The 19320-nt window shown below is 40.4% G+C and overlaps 3 protein-coding genes across 16 annotated transcripts in view; 1 reads left to right on the top strand and 2 right to left on the bottom strand.

Annotated features, from left to right (window-relative positions):
* The window catches only part of LOC117345255, a 109216-nt gene extending 107818 nt beyond the window's left edge, over nt 1-1398 (bottom strand). For 2 of the 11 annotated variants that reach the window (XM_033908353.1, XM_033908348.1), the window contains exon 1: nt 869-1397. In XM_033908353.1, the coding sequence (XP_033764244.1) occupies nt 869-1071 (203 nt within the window). In that variant the 5' untranslated portion in view covers nt 1072-1397. Of the gene's footprint in view, nt 1-868 lie in introns of all 11 variants that reach the window. The other 9 variants (XM_033908293.1, XM_033908332.1, XM_033908327.1 and 6 more) reach the window with 6 other exon arrangements.
* Nucleotides 1399-3725: 2327 nt separating this feature from the next.
* On the top strand, nt 3726-7183 carry LOC117345244 (selenoprotein F-like). The gene is given in 5 exon segments (XM_033908282.1): nt 3726-3785; nt 4972-5035; nt 5038-5147; nt 5978-6041; nt 6400-7183. Coding segments are annotated over 5 exon segments (462 nt in total). The 5' UTR covers nt 3726-3740; the 3' UTR covers nt 6579-7183.
* Nucleotides 7184-9290: 2107 nt separating this feature from the next.
* The window catches only part of LOC117345227 (nucleoporin NUP188 homolog), a 78337-nt gene continuing 68307 nt past the window's right edge, over nt 9291-19320 (bottom strand). For 3 of the 4 annotated variants that reach the window (XM_033908254.1, XM_033908266.1, XM_033908276.1), the window contains exons 48-51: nt 18996-19130; nt 15497-15570; nt 11645-11774; nt 9291-11052 (exon numbers count right to left, since the gene is read on the bottom strand). In XM_033908254.1, the coding sequence (XP_033764145.1) occupies nt 10846-11052; nt 11645-11774; nt 15497-15570; nt 18996-19130 (546 nt within the window). In that variant the 3' untranslated portion in view covers nt 9291-10845. The remainder of the gene's footprint in view (nt 11053-11644; nt 11775-15496; nt 15571-18995; nt 19131-19320) is intronic. The other variant, XR_004536380.1, reaches the window with a different exon arrangement.

Raw genomic sequence — 19320 nt, 5'->3', positions numbered from 1 at the left:
TTTCCAAAGTTATTTAGTATTTTACTAGAGATTACAGTGATGGTCTTTCCAGAGTTTTTATGCAGAGATAAAAAACACATTAACTTTCAATGATTCAAACTAAATGTAGAAATACACAACTTTATATTAACAGAAGATACAGCCCACATAAATATATTATATATTCAACACTTACTTCTAACACTATAAAAAAAAATCCTGTCCATATTTTATATAAGTGCTACGCTGAATACCTATCTCCAGGCTAATGTGAAATTCTCATCAGATAATGCTAGCAATGCTTTTACAGAAGTACACTAGGGAATATATAGCTAGGATAAACATTTAATGCAAAATTGGTGCTTATGTATATGCATGGCTACTCAGACAATTTAATTATATTTGAAGACAACATTACAGATGCATCCTATATTTCATACATTACACCTACAGCATACTTAATGAAAAAAGAATAAATGATAGTACAGATCATATGTAAAATGTCTGATATAGTCATGGGGTGACATCTATGTTCAGGAACTCAGGTATGAAAAAAAAATTGATACCTACAATTGAAACTATACAACACACAAAGGGTGTGCTTTTGATTTCAGGAGAAATGTCAAACTGATTCTGAACAGATATCATTATATGTAAATCACTACAAATCTTTTATTTACAAGTTAATTTGTATTAATTACTCCGTAAACGCATCTAGGAGGGAATCTGAAAATGACAAGTAGAATCAATCATATTACAAATTAAGCAAGAAATGTGTCAAAAGTCACGTATGTCAAAACAAGTAAAGAGCTTAATTGATTGCCTACCCAATTACACGTGTAAATTACAAAGACGTACGGGCACCTGTCAAAATCGTTAACCATCTTACCTTGGATTGTCACATCCTAGGAGTCGTACAAGACCCCAAAGGAAATCCTCAGCACCAGAATGACTTAGAAACGTCCCAATGGTGGCTTCCTTATCCGCATGGAGATCGTCAACGAGCATTTCCAATGCAGCATGTGCTTTTTTGTCTGTCGAGATTAATAAGGAAAAATAGTCCTCTTTGCACCAGTTACACGCCATTCTCATGTTTTATCGTGTAAATCCCGACTTGATAACTGATGTTTAAGTCAGGGATACGATCTCTGTGCTAAGTAGCCATCCTCGACTCTTTTGTTGTGATTTCAGGCCATGACGCTGTTTATTTGCAGTGAGTAAACATATTGAACTTTCCACTTCCCCCGGTGGCGACCTCCATATTGTTTTCTTGTAACCACAGATTTATGATCACGCGAGAGTGAACGAGGCTGGATCGTGAGTAAAATGCGCGCTCAATATTTGAAAAGTTTGTAGGACTGATCTGACATAGCTTAAAAGACTAATAAATACCGGATACAGACATGCAACAGGGGCATATTAGTCTTATATTAAAGATAATAGCAAAAAGTACCTATGTATCTTTATATATAGGTATTGCTTGCTGTTTTTTTAAATATAAGTATGGCAAGCCAAGTTGTCATTTATTCACGGAGTAACGTTAACCCAGATTTTACCAAATTATCTAAGATATCTTATAAACTGTATAAGATATTTTATGTAATAATTGATATATCTTATATACTTTTCTTTATAGGATGTCTTATATATTATAAAAGATATCGTATAAAGGAAATTATATAAGATGTCTTATATTAAGATAATTCGATTATAAGAGATCTTATAAAGAACGAGATTTGAGTTTGAGATAATGAACTCTCCTCTACTTGATGAAGGAGCCGAGATGAAGCTGAAACTACATATCATGGGTTGAAACAGATTTATAATCGCCATATATTCATGTTTGCTCGAACACGACATCTGCTCCATGCCTAGCCGACCGTGGTCGAGCCTTCCAACAAAACGGACGTTACCTTACAGAGGCAGAGACCTATATACTAATATTAGGTCTCTGACAGAGGGAGCAGTCATTCTCGAACGTTTAGGATTTGCTGGTCTCACGAGAGTCTTATTCTTTATAAGATATCTTATAAACTTTTCTTTATAAGATATCATATCTTTTATGATATCTTATATTCTTTATACACCGAATTATATAAGATTTCTTATATATTATATAAGATATTATATAAGATAGCTTATACACTTTAAATAAGATATCTTATAAACATATAAAATATCTTATATAATGTATAAGATATCTTATATAATTTGGTAAGATACTGGATCAACATTGCTCCGCGAATAAATGACAACTTGGCTTGCCATATATAAGACTAGACATGTCCCTGTGCCCATGGACAGACTATGTTATGTTGAAATAAGTAAAACGCCTATTAGAACATTGTGATATTAGCTATACCTGGTTACAGCAAAATAATATTGATCTTGCAGGCGCGGATCCTGGTAGAGAGTTCCAGGGGAGCGAAGCCCCCCCCCCCCCCCCCCCCCCCCCCCCCCCCGTCGGAAAATGAATATATAGCAAATTTGCAATCATTCGGGGTCGTTTTCTAGAGAGTAAGTTGCAAACTCTTCAACAGCTACATGTTACCGATTTTTTGAAGAAGAACTGTGTTTGGAAAACTACCTATTAATGTTTCAGATGTGAAAAAAAAAATGTGTAAATTTAGAATATGTAATCATAAATTACAATTGATAGGCCTACTGGCAAGTGGGAAAATATAGATAAAGCTGAACGGATATGTAAATTATGTAGAAGTAATAAAACCGGATGTCCAGAATCTAATATACAAAGTCGAAATTTACTTGGTAAATACTACTGTGAAAGAGTTCATATTTCTGAAATATTCGTCTGTTATGTATAAGGAAGTTCAGAAATTTGTGTAAGCTTATCAAATGTATTAATGACAAAGTCTGTTCTCCTGTGTAAATCAAAAACTACAGTACATGATGCTGTTCTGAACATACAAATATCATATCGTATTGTATTATGTTAATGTATTATCTCTGTACCATTAAGTTGGATGAGAATTAAAATGAATGAAACTTGAATCAGCCACAGTTACGCATGCCTATTACAATTCAATTATCAATTATTTTATTTGGACAGTTACAACTACAAGTTTGTTTGAAGGTAAGGTAACGTAACAAACATATATGTATAATAGATTTTTAGCCAGACAGTCTATACTCTTCTAAGACCACTATCCTCAGTTCCATGTTTAATGAATAAGATTACCAGTAGACAGGATTGCAGACAGAATTTGCCAGGGCCATTCTATGAAATGCAAAGAATGTGTAACATTCTCGAGGGAGGGAAAGATATAATTAATCTCTTCCCTGGCAACAAAGGGTTCATCTTGTAAAGTACGTACAGAGTATAATACAATACCCTTTATTTAACGTCGCATATACAAATAACATTAGCTCATGAGATCTATTATCGCGACGAACAAATGTGCATATTGAGACCAAATGCCCTTCCTACTGAATGCAAAGGATACGATCGAGAATTTCTTTAGTAAATCCGATTTGTAATTAATATTTACAACGGTTTAGATTTTAAAACCTACTTTCGTTTTACAGGTATTAAGTATTGTCATTGATTATATTAGATTATATGGTTACGACCCATTCTAGTCAATAAAATAAAACAAATAATTTGCTATGACCATGATACGTATCATTCTCTTGAGAAAACGTTTTTTTTTGTTTTTTTTTTTAAATATCAACAATGATTATTATACGTACTGTATTGTACAGAGTTGTCGTCCTTTAGCGGAAGTAACAATATTCCAAAGATGGCGGACCCCCTGTGTCTGCTGTCTTTGGTCTTCGTTCTTTTGGTGAGTATAACCCTAAATACAAGTACATTACCAATTTAAGATATATGACCAAACTCCATTCGAATAGCACGCGATATTGTTATTAGTCACCAGACCAGTCATGATTCGAAGGGTTTGAAATTAGAGAAAAAACGCCAGATATTGTAACCGCTTAGCTTTTTATACACGTGTCACTCAACGGTAACATCTATGCGTACTTCTTCTTTAATTATGGAACCTCCGTCAAAAATGACGATTACGGTCACAGGAAGGATCGTTGTATGCTTTTAAAAGAAGTAAAAAAGTGCGGGGATTTGGGTACAGTGAGAGGGGTTTTTAAAAAAAAAAAATTTAGTGGAAACTAAGATAAAAACATTATGAGGGTGTGTTTACGGTGTGTGTTTGAGATCATCAAGGGCTGCATTGTGTATATGTGCCTTGAAGATCTCTAGTGTAGTGCATTGTACTGCTGCCACCGGGAGGAGGTTCCATTGTGTTGTGTGTACTACGTAAGAAAACTGAATGAGTCATGCGGTTGTCTTAAACCTTTCTGAAAAGAACGAAGAAAATTTAAGTTGATGTGACTTAATTTCTTCCATTTCAGTGGAGTCACAGGGGTTACTAATACTTACAATAATATAATGAGATCACGCGACTAAGAAAAACGCTTATAAAACTCCTCGCTTGAAAAGACGCACTTGACCTCAAATGCAACGTCTGAATCTCAACTCTGAAGATAGAAATATTCTACTTCTCGGACACATTCTGATAAAAATGTAGATCATAGTCTATTTTTCTTAAATAAATGTGGCCTGGCCATGTTGTGTGGACTGGTTATGAGGAAACTAGGCTTTAGCGAGAGCTAGCTTATATGAGGATATATGGGAAAGACTTTCTTTTCCACCCCATTCAAAAATGAAGTAAAATATATATATATGTGGAGTTGCACGACGTCAGGATGCCATTTGTTTGAAAATTTCCTGATGTATGCCTCAAAATACACATACAACGTAAAACATAACTAATTTTCAGTTTGAGGAGGCGGTGCAAAAGGAAGTTTTATCAGGATGGAAATGGATGTCCCCAAACTGTGAAATCAGTATTTAATGTATTGAATTAATAGAAATTGACAAATAATTCAATCGGAGTGTGACTACGAAAGTTTTTTCGGAACAAAAGTCATAAATTGATGTTCTTTACTTTACAGTTATACTTTGATCGAGGGAAGTGTAGTTTGTCATTAGAGAAATGCAACGAGCTTGGTTTAACACAGGCCTGATGTGCAGTGCCTGTAAAGAGCTAGGTCAATTTAACCTGAAGCAGCTGGAGGAGTCCTGTCTTGCCTGTTGTGATGAGGACACCGATTCAGGAAGCGATGTAAAGGTACATAAATATATATGGGTCAAGAAGTAATTCTAACAGTGTAATTGTGTATACAATGAAAGATGCCAAATTTTCGAGACATTCCGCCCCTTTATCAAGACACAGAAAATACAAATACAATCACATGATATATACTGGCGGTGGTAAACAGTACAAGAAAATACAATAAGATGCAGTAAGAGTAGAATTTTTGGAATTAGTTGAAATAACATTTGGCTGGCGTTGGCTAGCATGACATGTAAAGAGCCAAGTTCTATGATGGAAGGCTATATGTGACCAACGGCCAATACATTTGAAAATATCACATTTTATATGGATACAGCGTAAAGCTATATATATTTAAATTTATACATAACATTGACATAAAACGGAGAAAGAAAACATGATGGAACTGAAGACGAGTAAAACCTGATGTCCTGCTTAGGGCATTTACTATGAACTTTCCCAGGCTACAATAGGGGGGGAATTTACAAGTTACTTACCAGCATCTTACGGTACCAGCTAACCTGATGGGTACTACACCATCCCTTGAAGATACATTGTATATATATTTATATGTAGTCTTTGTTTAATGGGAAAACTACTGTCAATTGTCTGCCAAATTTTCTATATTTCTGAATTTTGATTGCATACTCTCATAAGGAAAAGTACTACTTTGTCCCCTTTTAGTTATTTTCATTTTGATTTCAAACAAGTCTGTACCAATACCCAAATAAGGAAAAACAGTTATCACACATCAGTTGCGATTGCTTTAGTTACAATTAGCTTAATTTTTTCATCATGATGACAAACAAGATGGTCTTTTTAATGATCATTTAATTCTTTTTAAGACTTACCCATTTGCTGAACTTCATGTGTGCAGCTGAAAATTGGGAAGGTTTCCACAGGTTCAAGGTAATTATCTTGGTTTATAACTTGAAGTAGATTTTAAATCTAGATCAATGTATGCTACCTTACACGTGTATATTGGGTTTAGTTTTGTTATATAATAACATGTATTTTAGCAGAAATGTGCAAACTTTGTAAGATCTATCAAAAAACTTTGAAGAACTTGTGGAGGAAATATTTGATGTTATTTCTTAGAATTATATGTATTTGTTTGACACTTACAATTGTAACATGGTCAGTAGGCTTCTTAGGATGTTAGACTTGTTCCCAATCCTTCTATACATTATGATTAAAGTAATGTATAATTTTTGGCTAAAGTTAACATGCTAAAATATTTAAACACTTTATATCAATTTGCTTTCAGCATTTGTCAAGAGTGACCGTGTAAAACAGTTTTCTGGTCTGAACGTGAGGTACGTCCGTGGCTCAGACCCGATCATCAAGTTATTGAATGAGAAACGTGAAGTGGTCGAGACTCTTGGAATTGACAAATGGAACACTGACTCTGTGGAGGCCTTCTTTCAGGAAAGGTTGAGGACGTAAGGGGCTGGTCCCTTTACTGTCAGACACATGCCTGTAAAGTTTACAATCAGTTTCATAAAAACATGAATCATTTAACAAGATGCATGATAGAAATGTTACTGTAGAATTGAGTGACTGGTTTGTGAAACTGATGCTGAACCACATGGCTCTCTATGAAGGTCTGACAGCAAAGCCTTACTGGTATGACAGACTGGATAACCTATGAACCAGTGATTCCAAAACTTTTATGGCATGACTACTTTAATATCTGGTGAAATAATCTCAAGGTTCAACATAATGTATTGTACATTGTATTCGTATGCAAGCAGAAGCATCATAAAGATTACACAGACTTGATATTAAAGAACTGATGTTTAATGACATAAATTCTTATCGGACATGTTTGGTTATTTTAAGTTTCCATATATATGTTCACAAGCTTTTATTTTTTTAATATTAAAACTCCATCAGTCTTATCAAAACAAAATTGACATCAGTTTTAAGTTTAATCATCTAAATTGAACCAATGCTTTAGTCATATTAAGGAATGTATGAGAGTGAATGAGTAATCACAATTGTCAAAATTATGTTCTGTGATCATTCGATAAAAATAATTCTAATATTCATTCTTTTGTGTTTGTCTTTTATTTCGACAGTCAATCAATTGCTGCAGTGCTGTTTGTGGGAATTGAATAGTTGATAGTGAAAATATAGTTCCATTTATCGGTCCGTGTCCTGGCAGGGTGAAGGGCTGAACAAGTCTGTCATTTTCTGTCGTTCAGATATTTTTAAACGAACATTAATGTTCGGTTATTGTGATCAAGAACTGGACTGAGAAATATAACCATATATGGTAGCCACATTCACCAATACGCCATCTACTGTCTGTTTCAATGAAATATGGCTGCCCCCATTGCCTTACGCTTCAAATAATTTACTTGTTATTTTTGTTTACCTGAATAAAGACCACATTGTAACTCTTAGCGGATGTTTAATTTCAGAGTCGCCTGTCTTCGAGTTTTATTTATATCCAGATATTTGCGTCATTGTGACATGGGTAAAGGGATGATTTCTAATAGAACTTTGTGTACACAGAATCAATATCAGTTCTGTCTTCAGTAAAAAAAACAAGAGATCCCAGAGGGATCTTGGCGCCCACCATTGAATGTTCTTCATAGGTTCCATGTCAGATTGATCTTTTCTCTACTTTTCTCTTCTTCTAAGTCTTACTAATCTGTGTAAATTCAGAAGAAACCTCTAGTACTTTTCAAGCAAGGGAAACCTATATATGAAATTTAAGATTTAGGCACCAAGGGGAACCTATATATGGAATTTGAGAAAGATTCCTTCAGTACTTTCTGAGAAATAGCGATAACAAACTTCAATTGTCAAAATCCAAGATGGCTGCCTGTCGGCCATGTTGTTTTCCGATTGGTCTCAAAATGCAATATGCATAACTAGGCACGAAGGGGAACCTACATATGAAATTTCAGGAAGATCCCTTCAGTGCTTTCTGAGAATTAGCGATAACAAACTTCAATTGTCAAAATCCAAGATGACTGCCTGTCGGCCATGTTGTTTTCTGATTGGTCTCAAAATGCAATATGCATAACTAGGCACCAAGGGAAACCTACATATGAAATTTGAGAATGATCCCTTCAGTACTTTTTCAGAAATAGCGATAACAAACTTCAATTGTCAAAATCCAAGATGGCTGCCTGTCGGCCATGTTGTTTTCTGATTGGTCTCAAAATGCAATATGCATAACTAGGCACCAAGGGGAACCTACATATGAAATTTGAGAAAGATCCCTTCAGTGCTTTCTCAGAAATAGCGATAACAAACTTCAATTGTCAAAATCCAAGATGGCTGCCTGTCGGCTAGGTTGTTTTCCGATCGGTCCCAAAATGCAATATGCATAACAAGGCACCAAGGGGAACCTACATATGAAATTTGAGAAAGATCCCTTCAGTACTTTCTCAGAAATAGCGATAACAAACTTCAATGGTCAAAATCCAAGATGGCTGCCTGTCGGCCATGTTGTTTTCCGATCGGTCCCAAAATGCAATATGCATAACTAGGCACCAAGGGGAACCTACATATGAAATTTGAGAAAGATCCCTTCAGTACTTTCTCAGAAATAGCGATAACAAACTTCAATTGTCAAAATCCAAGATGGCTGCCTGTCGGCCATGTTGTTTTCCGATCGGTCCCAAAATCCAATATGCATAACTAGGCACCAAGGGGAACCTACATATGAAATTTGAGAAAGATCCCTTCAGTACTTTCTCAGAAATAGCGATAACAAACTTCAATGGTCAAAATCCAAGATGGCTGCCTGTCGGCCATGTTGTTTTCCGATCGGTCCCAAAATGCAATATGCATAACTAGGCACCAAGGGGAACCTACATATGAAATTTGAGAAAGATCCCTTCAGTACTTTCTGAGGATTAGCGATAACAAGAATTGTTTACGGACGGACGGACGGACCACGGACGCAGGGCGATTTGAATAGCCCACCATCTGATGATGGTGGGCTAAAAAAGATAAAACGGGGAAATGCCGTGGATGCACAGGAGTGTGGGAGTCTATGCTAGCTACGTACCTGCCAGTTTAGGCAGGTTATACTGTATAACTATAACTAAAGAGGCTAATCGTATTTGTGAGCACTTCTATTTGAATCCATGTATAGAGGACAAAATGTATATTTAGAAGACCAACAGAAACAACCAATCATCTGGTACATCTTTTATTTACAGGTCACTTGTACACAATGGCAATATTTTAAATGAATGTTATTTCAGAGCAAGATAGCTGCCCCATCTACTCTTTCAATACTGAAACACAGTCACAGTTTGACTAGTCGGATTTTAAACCTACTGGTAAACCTCTTGTTGTTCCTATATATTCAACACATATGACACACTCTCATGAGCTTTTACCAGAGCCATGCTTTAATATGCACAAGCAGTCGGGCATTGAATTTAAGGTCATCTGATTACGACATCTAATGTGTTGTCAGATGGTGTATCAACAAGTACACCAATCAAAAACGTGGAAAGCTCAACCATTCTGTGTTCAACTAACAAATCACTCAAAAAATTTGTGAGATATTCAACATCTTCTTTCTCACAGACATAAATAACTAGTACATACTTGACCACTATAGGTTGTCTGGCCGTCATTCTCACACCCGTACATAACTAGTACATACTATACCACTACAGGGTACCTGGCCGTCATTCTCACACCCGTACATAACTAGTACATACTATACCACTACAGGGTACCTGGCCGTCATTCTCACACCCGTACATAACTAGTACATACTTGACCACTACAGGGTACCTGGTCGCCATCCTCACACCCATACATAACTAGTACATACTTGACCACTACAGGGTACCTGGTCGCCATCCTCACACCCGTACATAACTAGTACATACTTGACCACTACAGGGTACCTGGTCGCCATCCTCACACCCGTACATACTTGACCACTACAGGGTACCTGGTCGCCATCCTCACACCCGTACATAACTAGTACATACTTGACCACTACAGGGTATCTGGTCGCCATCCTCACACCCATACATAACTAGTACATACTATACCACTACAGGGTACCTGGTCGCCATCCTCACACCCATACATGTGTCTGGGTATCTGGCTATTAACATATATTTATTTAGCACTTTTTACACTCTTAATGTTTTCTTTGGAAGATATTGGGGTAATCTTTTGTTCTTAAGATAATCTTCAAAATACAAGACCACCAAACACCAAAATAATTACAGGTATCCAATGCAAGGGTATAGTGACCCGTTTTATAAAATATAACACTAAAAACCAATTTCTCAAGAGTGATGCTCAGAATAGATATTGCTTGGCAGCATCAAAGGCCAAATTCTTCCCTGAACTTAAAGCACTAAGGATATTTCATGCTTAGAAAAATGGAGAATCTGAATCTTATCGGCATCAAAAACTAGTCATCATCTTTAAATTCCTTCTTTGGCGTTCAATGAAATCACATTCATAACTTCATTTAGTAGAATTTTAACAAAATGAATCTTAACAACTTAAGTAGTAATCAAGTCAACATTCCACTCAGAATCTGGATATATTCAATGCTACAATATGTTTTAATTACTGGATCTTCTTTTCCTTAAAGGACAGTTGTTGAAACAATGTAACAATTGAAGGTTGAAGACAAAAACAGCCAGGTCACTACACAATGATACGATCTCACACAGAAAAGTGAAGCTGCAGAACGAACAGCCTGCACATATTACTTCAGCACTTGTGTTACATACTCGCGCACAAATCGGAAGAATTCTGTCTCTTGACTGATTGCAAACGATGTCTGTGAGATGGAGCGTCCCAGAAGAGGACCTCCTGATTGTGCTGTCCGTGGACTAAGACTGGTTGAACTAGTGTTGGGTGATACTGGTGTTCCTTTCCTCAGGTAACGCTCTAGTTCCTTCAGGAAATAATTCTGTAAAAAAACAAGGAAATTCATGGAATTTATATCCCCACTTTCCTGACATATTACACCACTGCTCAAGACTTCTTGTCTCGTCTGCCATAACCAAACCCTATCCTTAATACTTAGATATTAGATTCATTTCACTGCAAATAAAAATGCTTTTCATAAACCAAGGTACGATAAATGTGTTACCCAGTTTGATTATAATCGGATGATATTTATGGAGTAATTGCATGGAAACAGCAGAAAACAATTTTTTTCTTGTTAATCAATAGAGGCCATATCTCTAAAGAAAATCTGTAAACAACTGTTCCATTAACGTAAACAGCAGAAAACGGTTTTTAGTTAATGAAGGAGCCATAACTCTGCAAAATTAATCCAGCAAAAGTGGACATCGAACTTGGCAGAGTCACTCCTTCAGGCATTTAACTGTTTGATTACCAATTCAAATTTCACATGATGAAACCAAATTCATTTTGGTGCAAAGCTGTGAAAATATTAATTTCACTTAAGATTTTGTATTGATACATGTAACAGTTTTATTCAAAACCTCGGCAGGTTTTAAGGTTATAACTTTAATAAAGAAAATTGGACTTATTACCATTTCAGTGCCTAGTTCCCTCTTGAGTAGTTGTTTGTCTGTAGATACAAGGTGTGGGTCACGTAGATATCGTGTAGCCTGGGACATAATGATGTACAGAGCATTCTCCATCACGTACAGCACCAGGCTTCTACAAGGAAATATAACAATTCAATCCTAACATTAAAGCATCACAGAAGTTGAACAATATTGAGACCTTTTTGAGTCACTAACATATGTAAACTCTATTAGTAATTAATTAATGAGAAAAAATTCAGTCACAGACAGGCTTCATTGTTTTGGCCAATCAGGTCACTGCTTGCATGCTTTTATCAATGAAATTATGAAGCTTTTGCCCACCACAGAGCATCGTGTAGGTATGAGAACTACTTGGAAATGACCTAGCTATGACTCACTACGTACTTGGAGATGACCTGATTGGTGTAGCTGTAGCTATGACTCAGTATGTACTTGGAGATGACCTGATTGGTGTAGCTATGGGACACTGCGTACTTGGAGATGACCTGATTGGTGTTGCTATGGGACACTACGTACTTGGAGATGACCTGATTGGTGTTGCTATGGGACACTACGTACTTGGAGATGATCTGATTGGTGTAGCTATGACTCACTACGTACTTGGAGATGACCTGATTGGTGTTGCTATGGGACACTACGTACTTGGAGATGATCTGATTGGTGTTGCTATGACTCACTACATACTAGGAGATGACCTGATTGGTGTTGCTATGACTCACTACGTACTTGGAGATGACCTGATTGGTGTTGCCTTGACTCACTACATACTTGGAGATGACCTGATTGGTGTTGTAATGGGACACTACTTACTTGGAGATGACCTGATTGGTGTTGCTATGGGACACTACTCACTTGGACATGACCTGATTGGTGTTGCTATGACTCAGTATGTACTTGGAGATGACCTGATTGGTGTTGCTATGGGACACTACTTACTTGGAGATGACCTGATTGGTGTTGCTATGACTCACTACATACTTGGAGATGACCTGATTGGTGTTGTAATGGGACACTACGTACTTGGAGATGACCTGATTGGTGTTGCTATGACTCACTACGTACTTGGAGATGACCTGATTGGTGTTGCTATGGGACACTACGTACTTGGAGATGACCTGATTGGTGTAGCTATGACTCACTACATACTAGGAGATGACCCGAACGGTGTAGCTATGACTCACTACATACTTGGAGATGACCTGATTGGTGTTGTAATGGGACACTACTTACTTGGAGATGACCTGATTGGTGTAGCTATGACTCAGTATGTACCTGGAGATTACCTGATTGGTGTAGCTATGACTCACTACATACTTGGAGATGACCTGATTGGTGTTGCTATGACTCACTACGTACTTGGAGATGACCTGATTGGTGTTGCTATGACTCACTACGTACTTGGAGATGACCTGATTGGTGTTGCAATGGGACACTACGTACTTGGAGATGACCTGATTGGTGTTGCTATGACTCACTACGTACTTGGAGATGACCTGATTGGTGTTGCTATGACTCACTACGTACTTGGAGATGACCTGATTGGTGTTGCTATGGGACACTACGTACTTGGAGATGACCTGATTGGTGTTGCTATGACTCACTACGTACTTGGAGATGACCTGATTGGTGTTGCTATGGGACACTACGTACTTGGAGATGACCTGATTGGTGTAGTAATGGGACACTACATACTTGGAGATGACCTGATTGGTGTTGCTAATGGAAACTACTTACTTGGAGATGACCTGATTGGTGTAGTAATGGGACACTACATACTTGGAGATGACCTGATTGGTGTTGCTATGGGACACTACGTACTTGGAGATGACCTGATTGGTGTAGCTATGGGACACTACGTACTTGGAGATGACCTGATTGGTGTAGCTATGGGACACTACGTACTTGGAGATGACCTGATTGGTGTTGCTATGGGACACTACGTACTTGGAGATGACCTGATTGGTGTTGCTATGGGACACTACGTACTTGGAGATGACCTGATTGGTGTTGCTATGACTCACTACGTACTTGGAGATGACCTGATTGGTGTTGCTATGGGACACTACTTACTTGGAGATGACCTGATTGGTGTTGCTATGACTCACTACGTACTTGGAGATGACCTGATTGGTGTTGCTATGACTCACTACGTACTTGGAGATGACATGATTGGTGTTGCTATGACTCACTACGTACTTGGAGATGACCTGATTGGTGTAGTAATGGGACACTACGTACTTGGAGATGACCTGATTGGTGTTGCTATGGGACACTACGTACTAGGAGATGACCTGATTGGTGTAGCTATGACTCACTACGTACTTGGAGATGACCCGAACGGTGTAGCTATGACTCACTACATACTTGGAGATGACATGATTGGTGTAGTAATGGGACACTACTTACTTGGAGATGACCTGATTGGTGTAGCTATGACTCAGTATGTACCTGGAGATTACCTGATTGGTGTAGCTATGACTCACTACATACTTGGAGATGACCTGATTGGTGTTGCTATGACTCACTACGTACTTGGAGATGACCTGATTGGTGTTGCTATGACTCACTACGTACTTGGAGATGACCTGATTGGTGTTGCAATGGGACACTACGTACTTGGAGATGACCTGATTGGTGTTGCTATGACTCACTACGTACTTGGAGATGACCTGATTGGTGTTGCTATGACTCAGTATGTACTTGGAGATGACCTGATTGGTGTTGCTATGGGACACTACGTACTTGGAGATGACCTGATTGGTGTTGCTATGACTCACTACGTACTTGGAGATGACCTGATTGGTGTTGCTATGGGACACTGCGTACTTGGAGATGACCTGATTGGTGTAGTAATGGGACACTACATACTTGGAGATGACCTGATTGGTGTTGCTAATGGAAACTACTTACTTGGAGATGACCTGATTGGTGTAGTAATGGGACACTACATACTTGGAGATGACCTGATTGGTGTTGCTATGGGACACTACGTACTTGGAGATGACCTGATTGGTGTAGCTATGGGACACTACGTACTTGGAGATGACCTGATTGGTGTTGCTATGGGACACTACGTACTTGGAGATGACCTGATTGGTGTTGCTATGGGACACTACGTACTTGGAGATGACCTGATTGGTGTTGCTATGGGACACTACGTACTTGGAGATGACCTGATTGGTGTTGCTATGACTCACTACGTACTTGGAGATGACCTGATTGGTGTTGCTATGGGACACTACTTACTTGGAGATGACCTGATTGGTGTTGCTATGACTCACTACGTACTTGGAGATGACATGATTGGTGTTGCTATGACTCTCTACGTACTTGGAGATGACATGATTGGTGTTGCTATGACTCACTACGTACTTGGAGATGACCTGATTGGTGTAGTAATGGGACACTACGTACTTGGAGATGACCTGATTGGTGTTGCTATGGGACACTACGTACTAGGAGATGACCTGATTGGTGTAGCTATGACTCACTACGTACTTGGAGATGACCTGATTGGTGTTGCTATGGGACACTACGTACTTGGAGATGACATGATTGGTGTAGTAATGGGACACTACTTACTTGGAGATGACCTGATTGGTGTAGTAATGGGACACTACGTACTTGGAGATGACCTGATTGGTGTTGCTATGGGACACTACGTACTTGGAGATGACATGATTGGTGTTGCTATGGGACACTACGTACTTGGAGATGACATGATTGGTGTAGTAATGGGACACTACTTACTTGGAGATGACCTGATTGGTGTAGTAATGGGACACTACGTACTTGGAGATGACATGATTGGTGTTGCTATGGGACACTACTTACTTGGAGATGACCTGGGTGATGCCACTGACGGGAGATGTGGATCTCTGCGGAGAAGAACCTGGTTTTGGCTCCAACTGTGAAGCATATCCAACAATTACATTATAAACATCAGTCTGTTAAACATCTAAATCAAGCAGATGTATATAACATATATCCAAAACAGGATGTAGTATATACAGTCTTTATGTATATAAGTGGTGTTATTACATTACCACAAACCCCACCACTCACACACCCACACTACCACACCAACCCACACTACCACACCAACCCACACTACCACACCAACCCACACTACCATACCAACCCACACTACCACACCAACACCACACTACCACACCAACCCACACTACCACACCAACCACACTACCACAAACCCAAACACTACCACTCCCACCCACACTACCACACCAACCCACACTACCACAAACCCCAACACTACCACACCCACCCCACACTACCATACACTTACACTGACACACACACTACCACACCCACCCACACTACCACACCAACCCACACTACCACAAACCCAAACACTACCACTCCCACCCCACACTACCACACCAACCCACACTACCACAAACCCCAACACTACCACACCCACCCACACTACCATACACTTACACTGACACACACACTACCACACCCACCCACACTACCACACCCACCCACACTACCACTCGCACCCACACTACCACACCCGCCCACACTACACATACACTTACACTGACACACACACTACCACACCCGTCCACACTACCACATACACTTACACTGACACACACACTACCACACCCGCCCACACTACCACACCCACCCCACACTACCACTCGCACACACACTACCACACCCACCCACACTACCACACCCACCCACACTACCACACCCACCCACACTACCACTCGCACACACACTACTATATACCACACTACCACAAACCCCCACACTACCACTTACACACATTACCACTCACACACACGACTACATACTGCACTACCACACACACCCACACCACCACTCACAAAACACGAGGACACGGAACAACCACGACCGCACCACGCATCCACACACGGACCCCACACCAGGACCACACCACACGACCCAGACCCACCCACACTACCACACCCACCCACACCACCACTCACAAACACGGAGGACACGGATACAACACGAACCCGCACCACAACCAGACACGACAACACTACCAGACACACCACACGACAACACACGACCCATCCCACACCACACACACCCACACCACCACTCACAAAACACGAGATACACGGAACAACACGACACACCACACACCACACACTACCACACACACACCACACTACCACACACTACCACACACACCACACTACCACACACACCACACTACCATACACACCACACTACCACACCCACCCACACCACCACTCACACACACGAGTGACACGGAACAACACTACCGCACACACCACACACTACCACACACCATACACACCACACTACCACACACACCACACTACCATACACACCACACTACCACACACACCACACTACCATACACACCACACTACCACACACCATACACACCACACTACCACACACTACCACACACACCACACACACCCACACCACCACTCACAAAACACTATTACACTTAACAACACTACCTCACACACCACACACTACCACACACACACCACACTACCACACACTACACACTACACCACACTACCACACACACCACACGACCATACACCACCACACGACCACACCACCCACACCACCACTCACAAAACACTATTACACTTAACAACACTACCTCACACACCACACACTACCACACACCATACACACCACACTACCACACCCACCCACACCACCACTCACAAAACACTAGGGACACGGAACAACACGACCGCACACACCACACACAGACCACACACCGGACACCCACACACCACAAACACCAACGACAACACACAACACGACCAAAACCACACCCCCCCAACAACCACACACCACACCCACCCACACCACCACTCACAAAACACCGAGGACCACAACAAACGACACACAACCCCCACACGCCACACACCAACACACAAACACACCACACCCACCCACACCACCACCCCACAAACCACGAGGACATCGGAAACAACACGCCCCCGCACAACACACCTACCACACCACAAACAACACCACACGAACACACACTACCACAGCACACCCCCCAACCCACCCCACCACCAAACAAAACACATACACGTACAAAACACTACCACAACACAACGACCACACACCACCACACACCAACAATACACACACACCCACATACCACCGCACACACTACCAAACCCACCCCCACGACCACAACCCACACCCACACTACCACACCCACCCACACTACCACTCGCACACACACTACTATATACCACACTACCACAAACCCCCACACTACCACTTACACACATTACCACTCACACACACGACTACATACTGCACTACCACACACACCCACACCACCACTCACAAAACACTATTACACTTAACAACACTACCTCACACACCACACACTACCACACACCATACACACCACACTACCATACACACCACACTACCACACCCACCCACACCACCACTCACAAAACACTATTACACTTAACAACACTACCTCACACACCACACACTACCACACACCATACACACCACACTACCACACACTACCACACACACCACACACACCCACACCACCACTCACAAAACACTATTACACTTAACAACACTACCTCACACACCACACACTACCACACACACACCACACTACCACACACTACCACACACACCACACTACCACACACACCACACTACCATACACACCACACTACCACACCCACCCACACCACCACTCACAAAACACTATTACACTTAACAACACTACCTCACACACCACACACTACCACATACACTTACACTGACACACACACTACCACACCCGCCCACACTACCACACCAACCCACACTACCACTCGCACACACACTACCACTCGCACCACACACTACCACACCCACCCACACTACCACACCACCCCCACTACCACTCCACACACACTACTATATACCACACTACCACAAACCCCCACACTACCACTTACACACATTACCACTCACACACACGACTACATACTGCACTACCACACACACCCACACTACCATACACACCACACACACACCACACTACCCACACACTACCACACCACACCACACCCACCCACACCACCACTCACAAAACACTATTACACTTAACAACACTACCTCACACACCACACACTACCACACACCATACACACCACACTACCACACACACCACACTACCATACACACCACACTACCACACCCACCCACACCACCACTCACAAAACACTATTACACTTAACAACACTACCACACACCATACACACCACACTACCACACTACTACATGACTAGCTGGAAAGTGATCCTACCTTGGTAAGAAATCTAACACAAACATCCCGGACACAGGTGGTCAGTGTACCGAAGGAAGGTGTACTATCCTGGTCCACTGATGGCGCACTGAAGCCCAGCGCCAGGAAAGGCTCATACTCACTGTAGTCCATACTCTGTAAACAAAATACATTACTGATTAATTTATAAATTACCGATTAATTATAAATTACCGATTAATTATAAATTACCGATTAATTTATAAATTACCATTCATCATGTATGTTTACCAGTAGGTCTGGTGTGAACTGTCATATAGTCAAACATGTAACCAACATTACCTGTTCATAAAGAATCTCCAGTAGG

This window comes from Pecten maximus, chromosome 2 (genome assembly GCF_902652985.1).
Source record: "Pecten maximus chromosome 2, xPecMax1.1, whole genome shotgun sequence".
NCBI classification, from domain to species: Eukaryota; Metazoa; Mollusca; class Bivalvia; order Pectinida; family Pectinidae; genus Pecten; species Pecten maximus.
The sequence above is the reverse complement of the archived record's forward strand: the minus strand, read 5'-3'. Positions and strand labels throughout refer to the sequence as shown.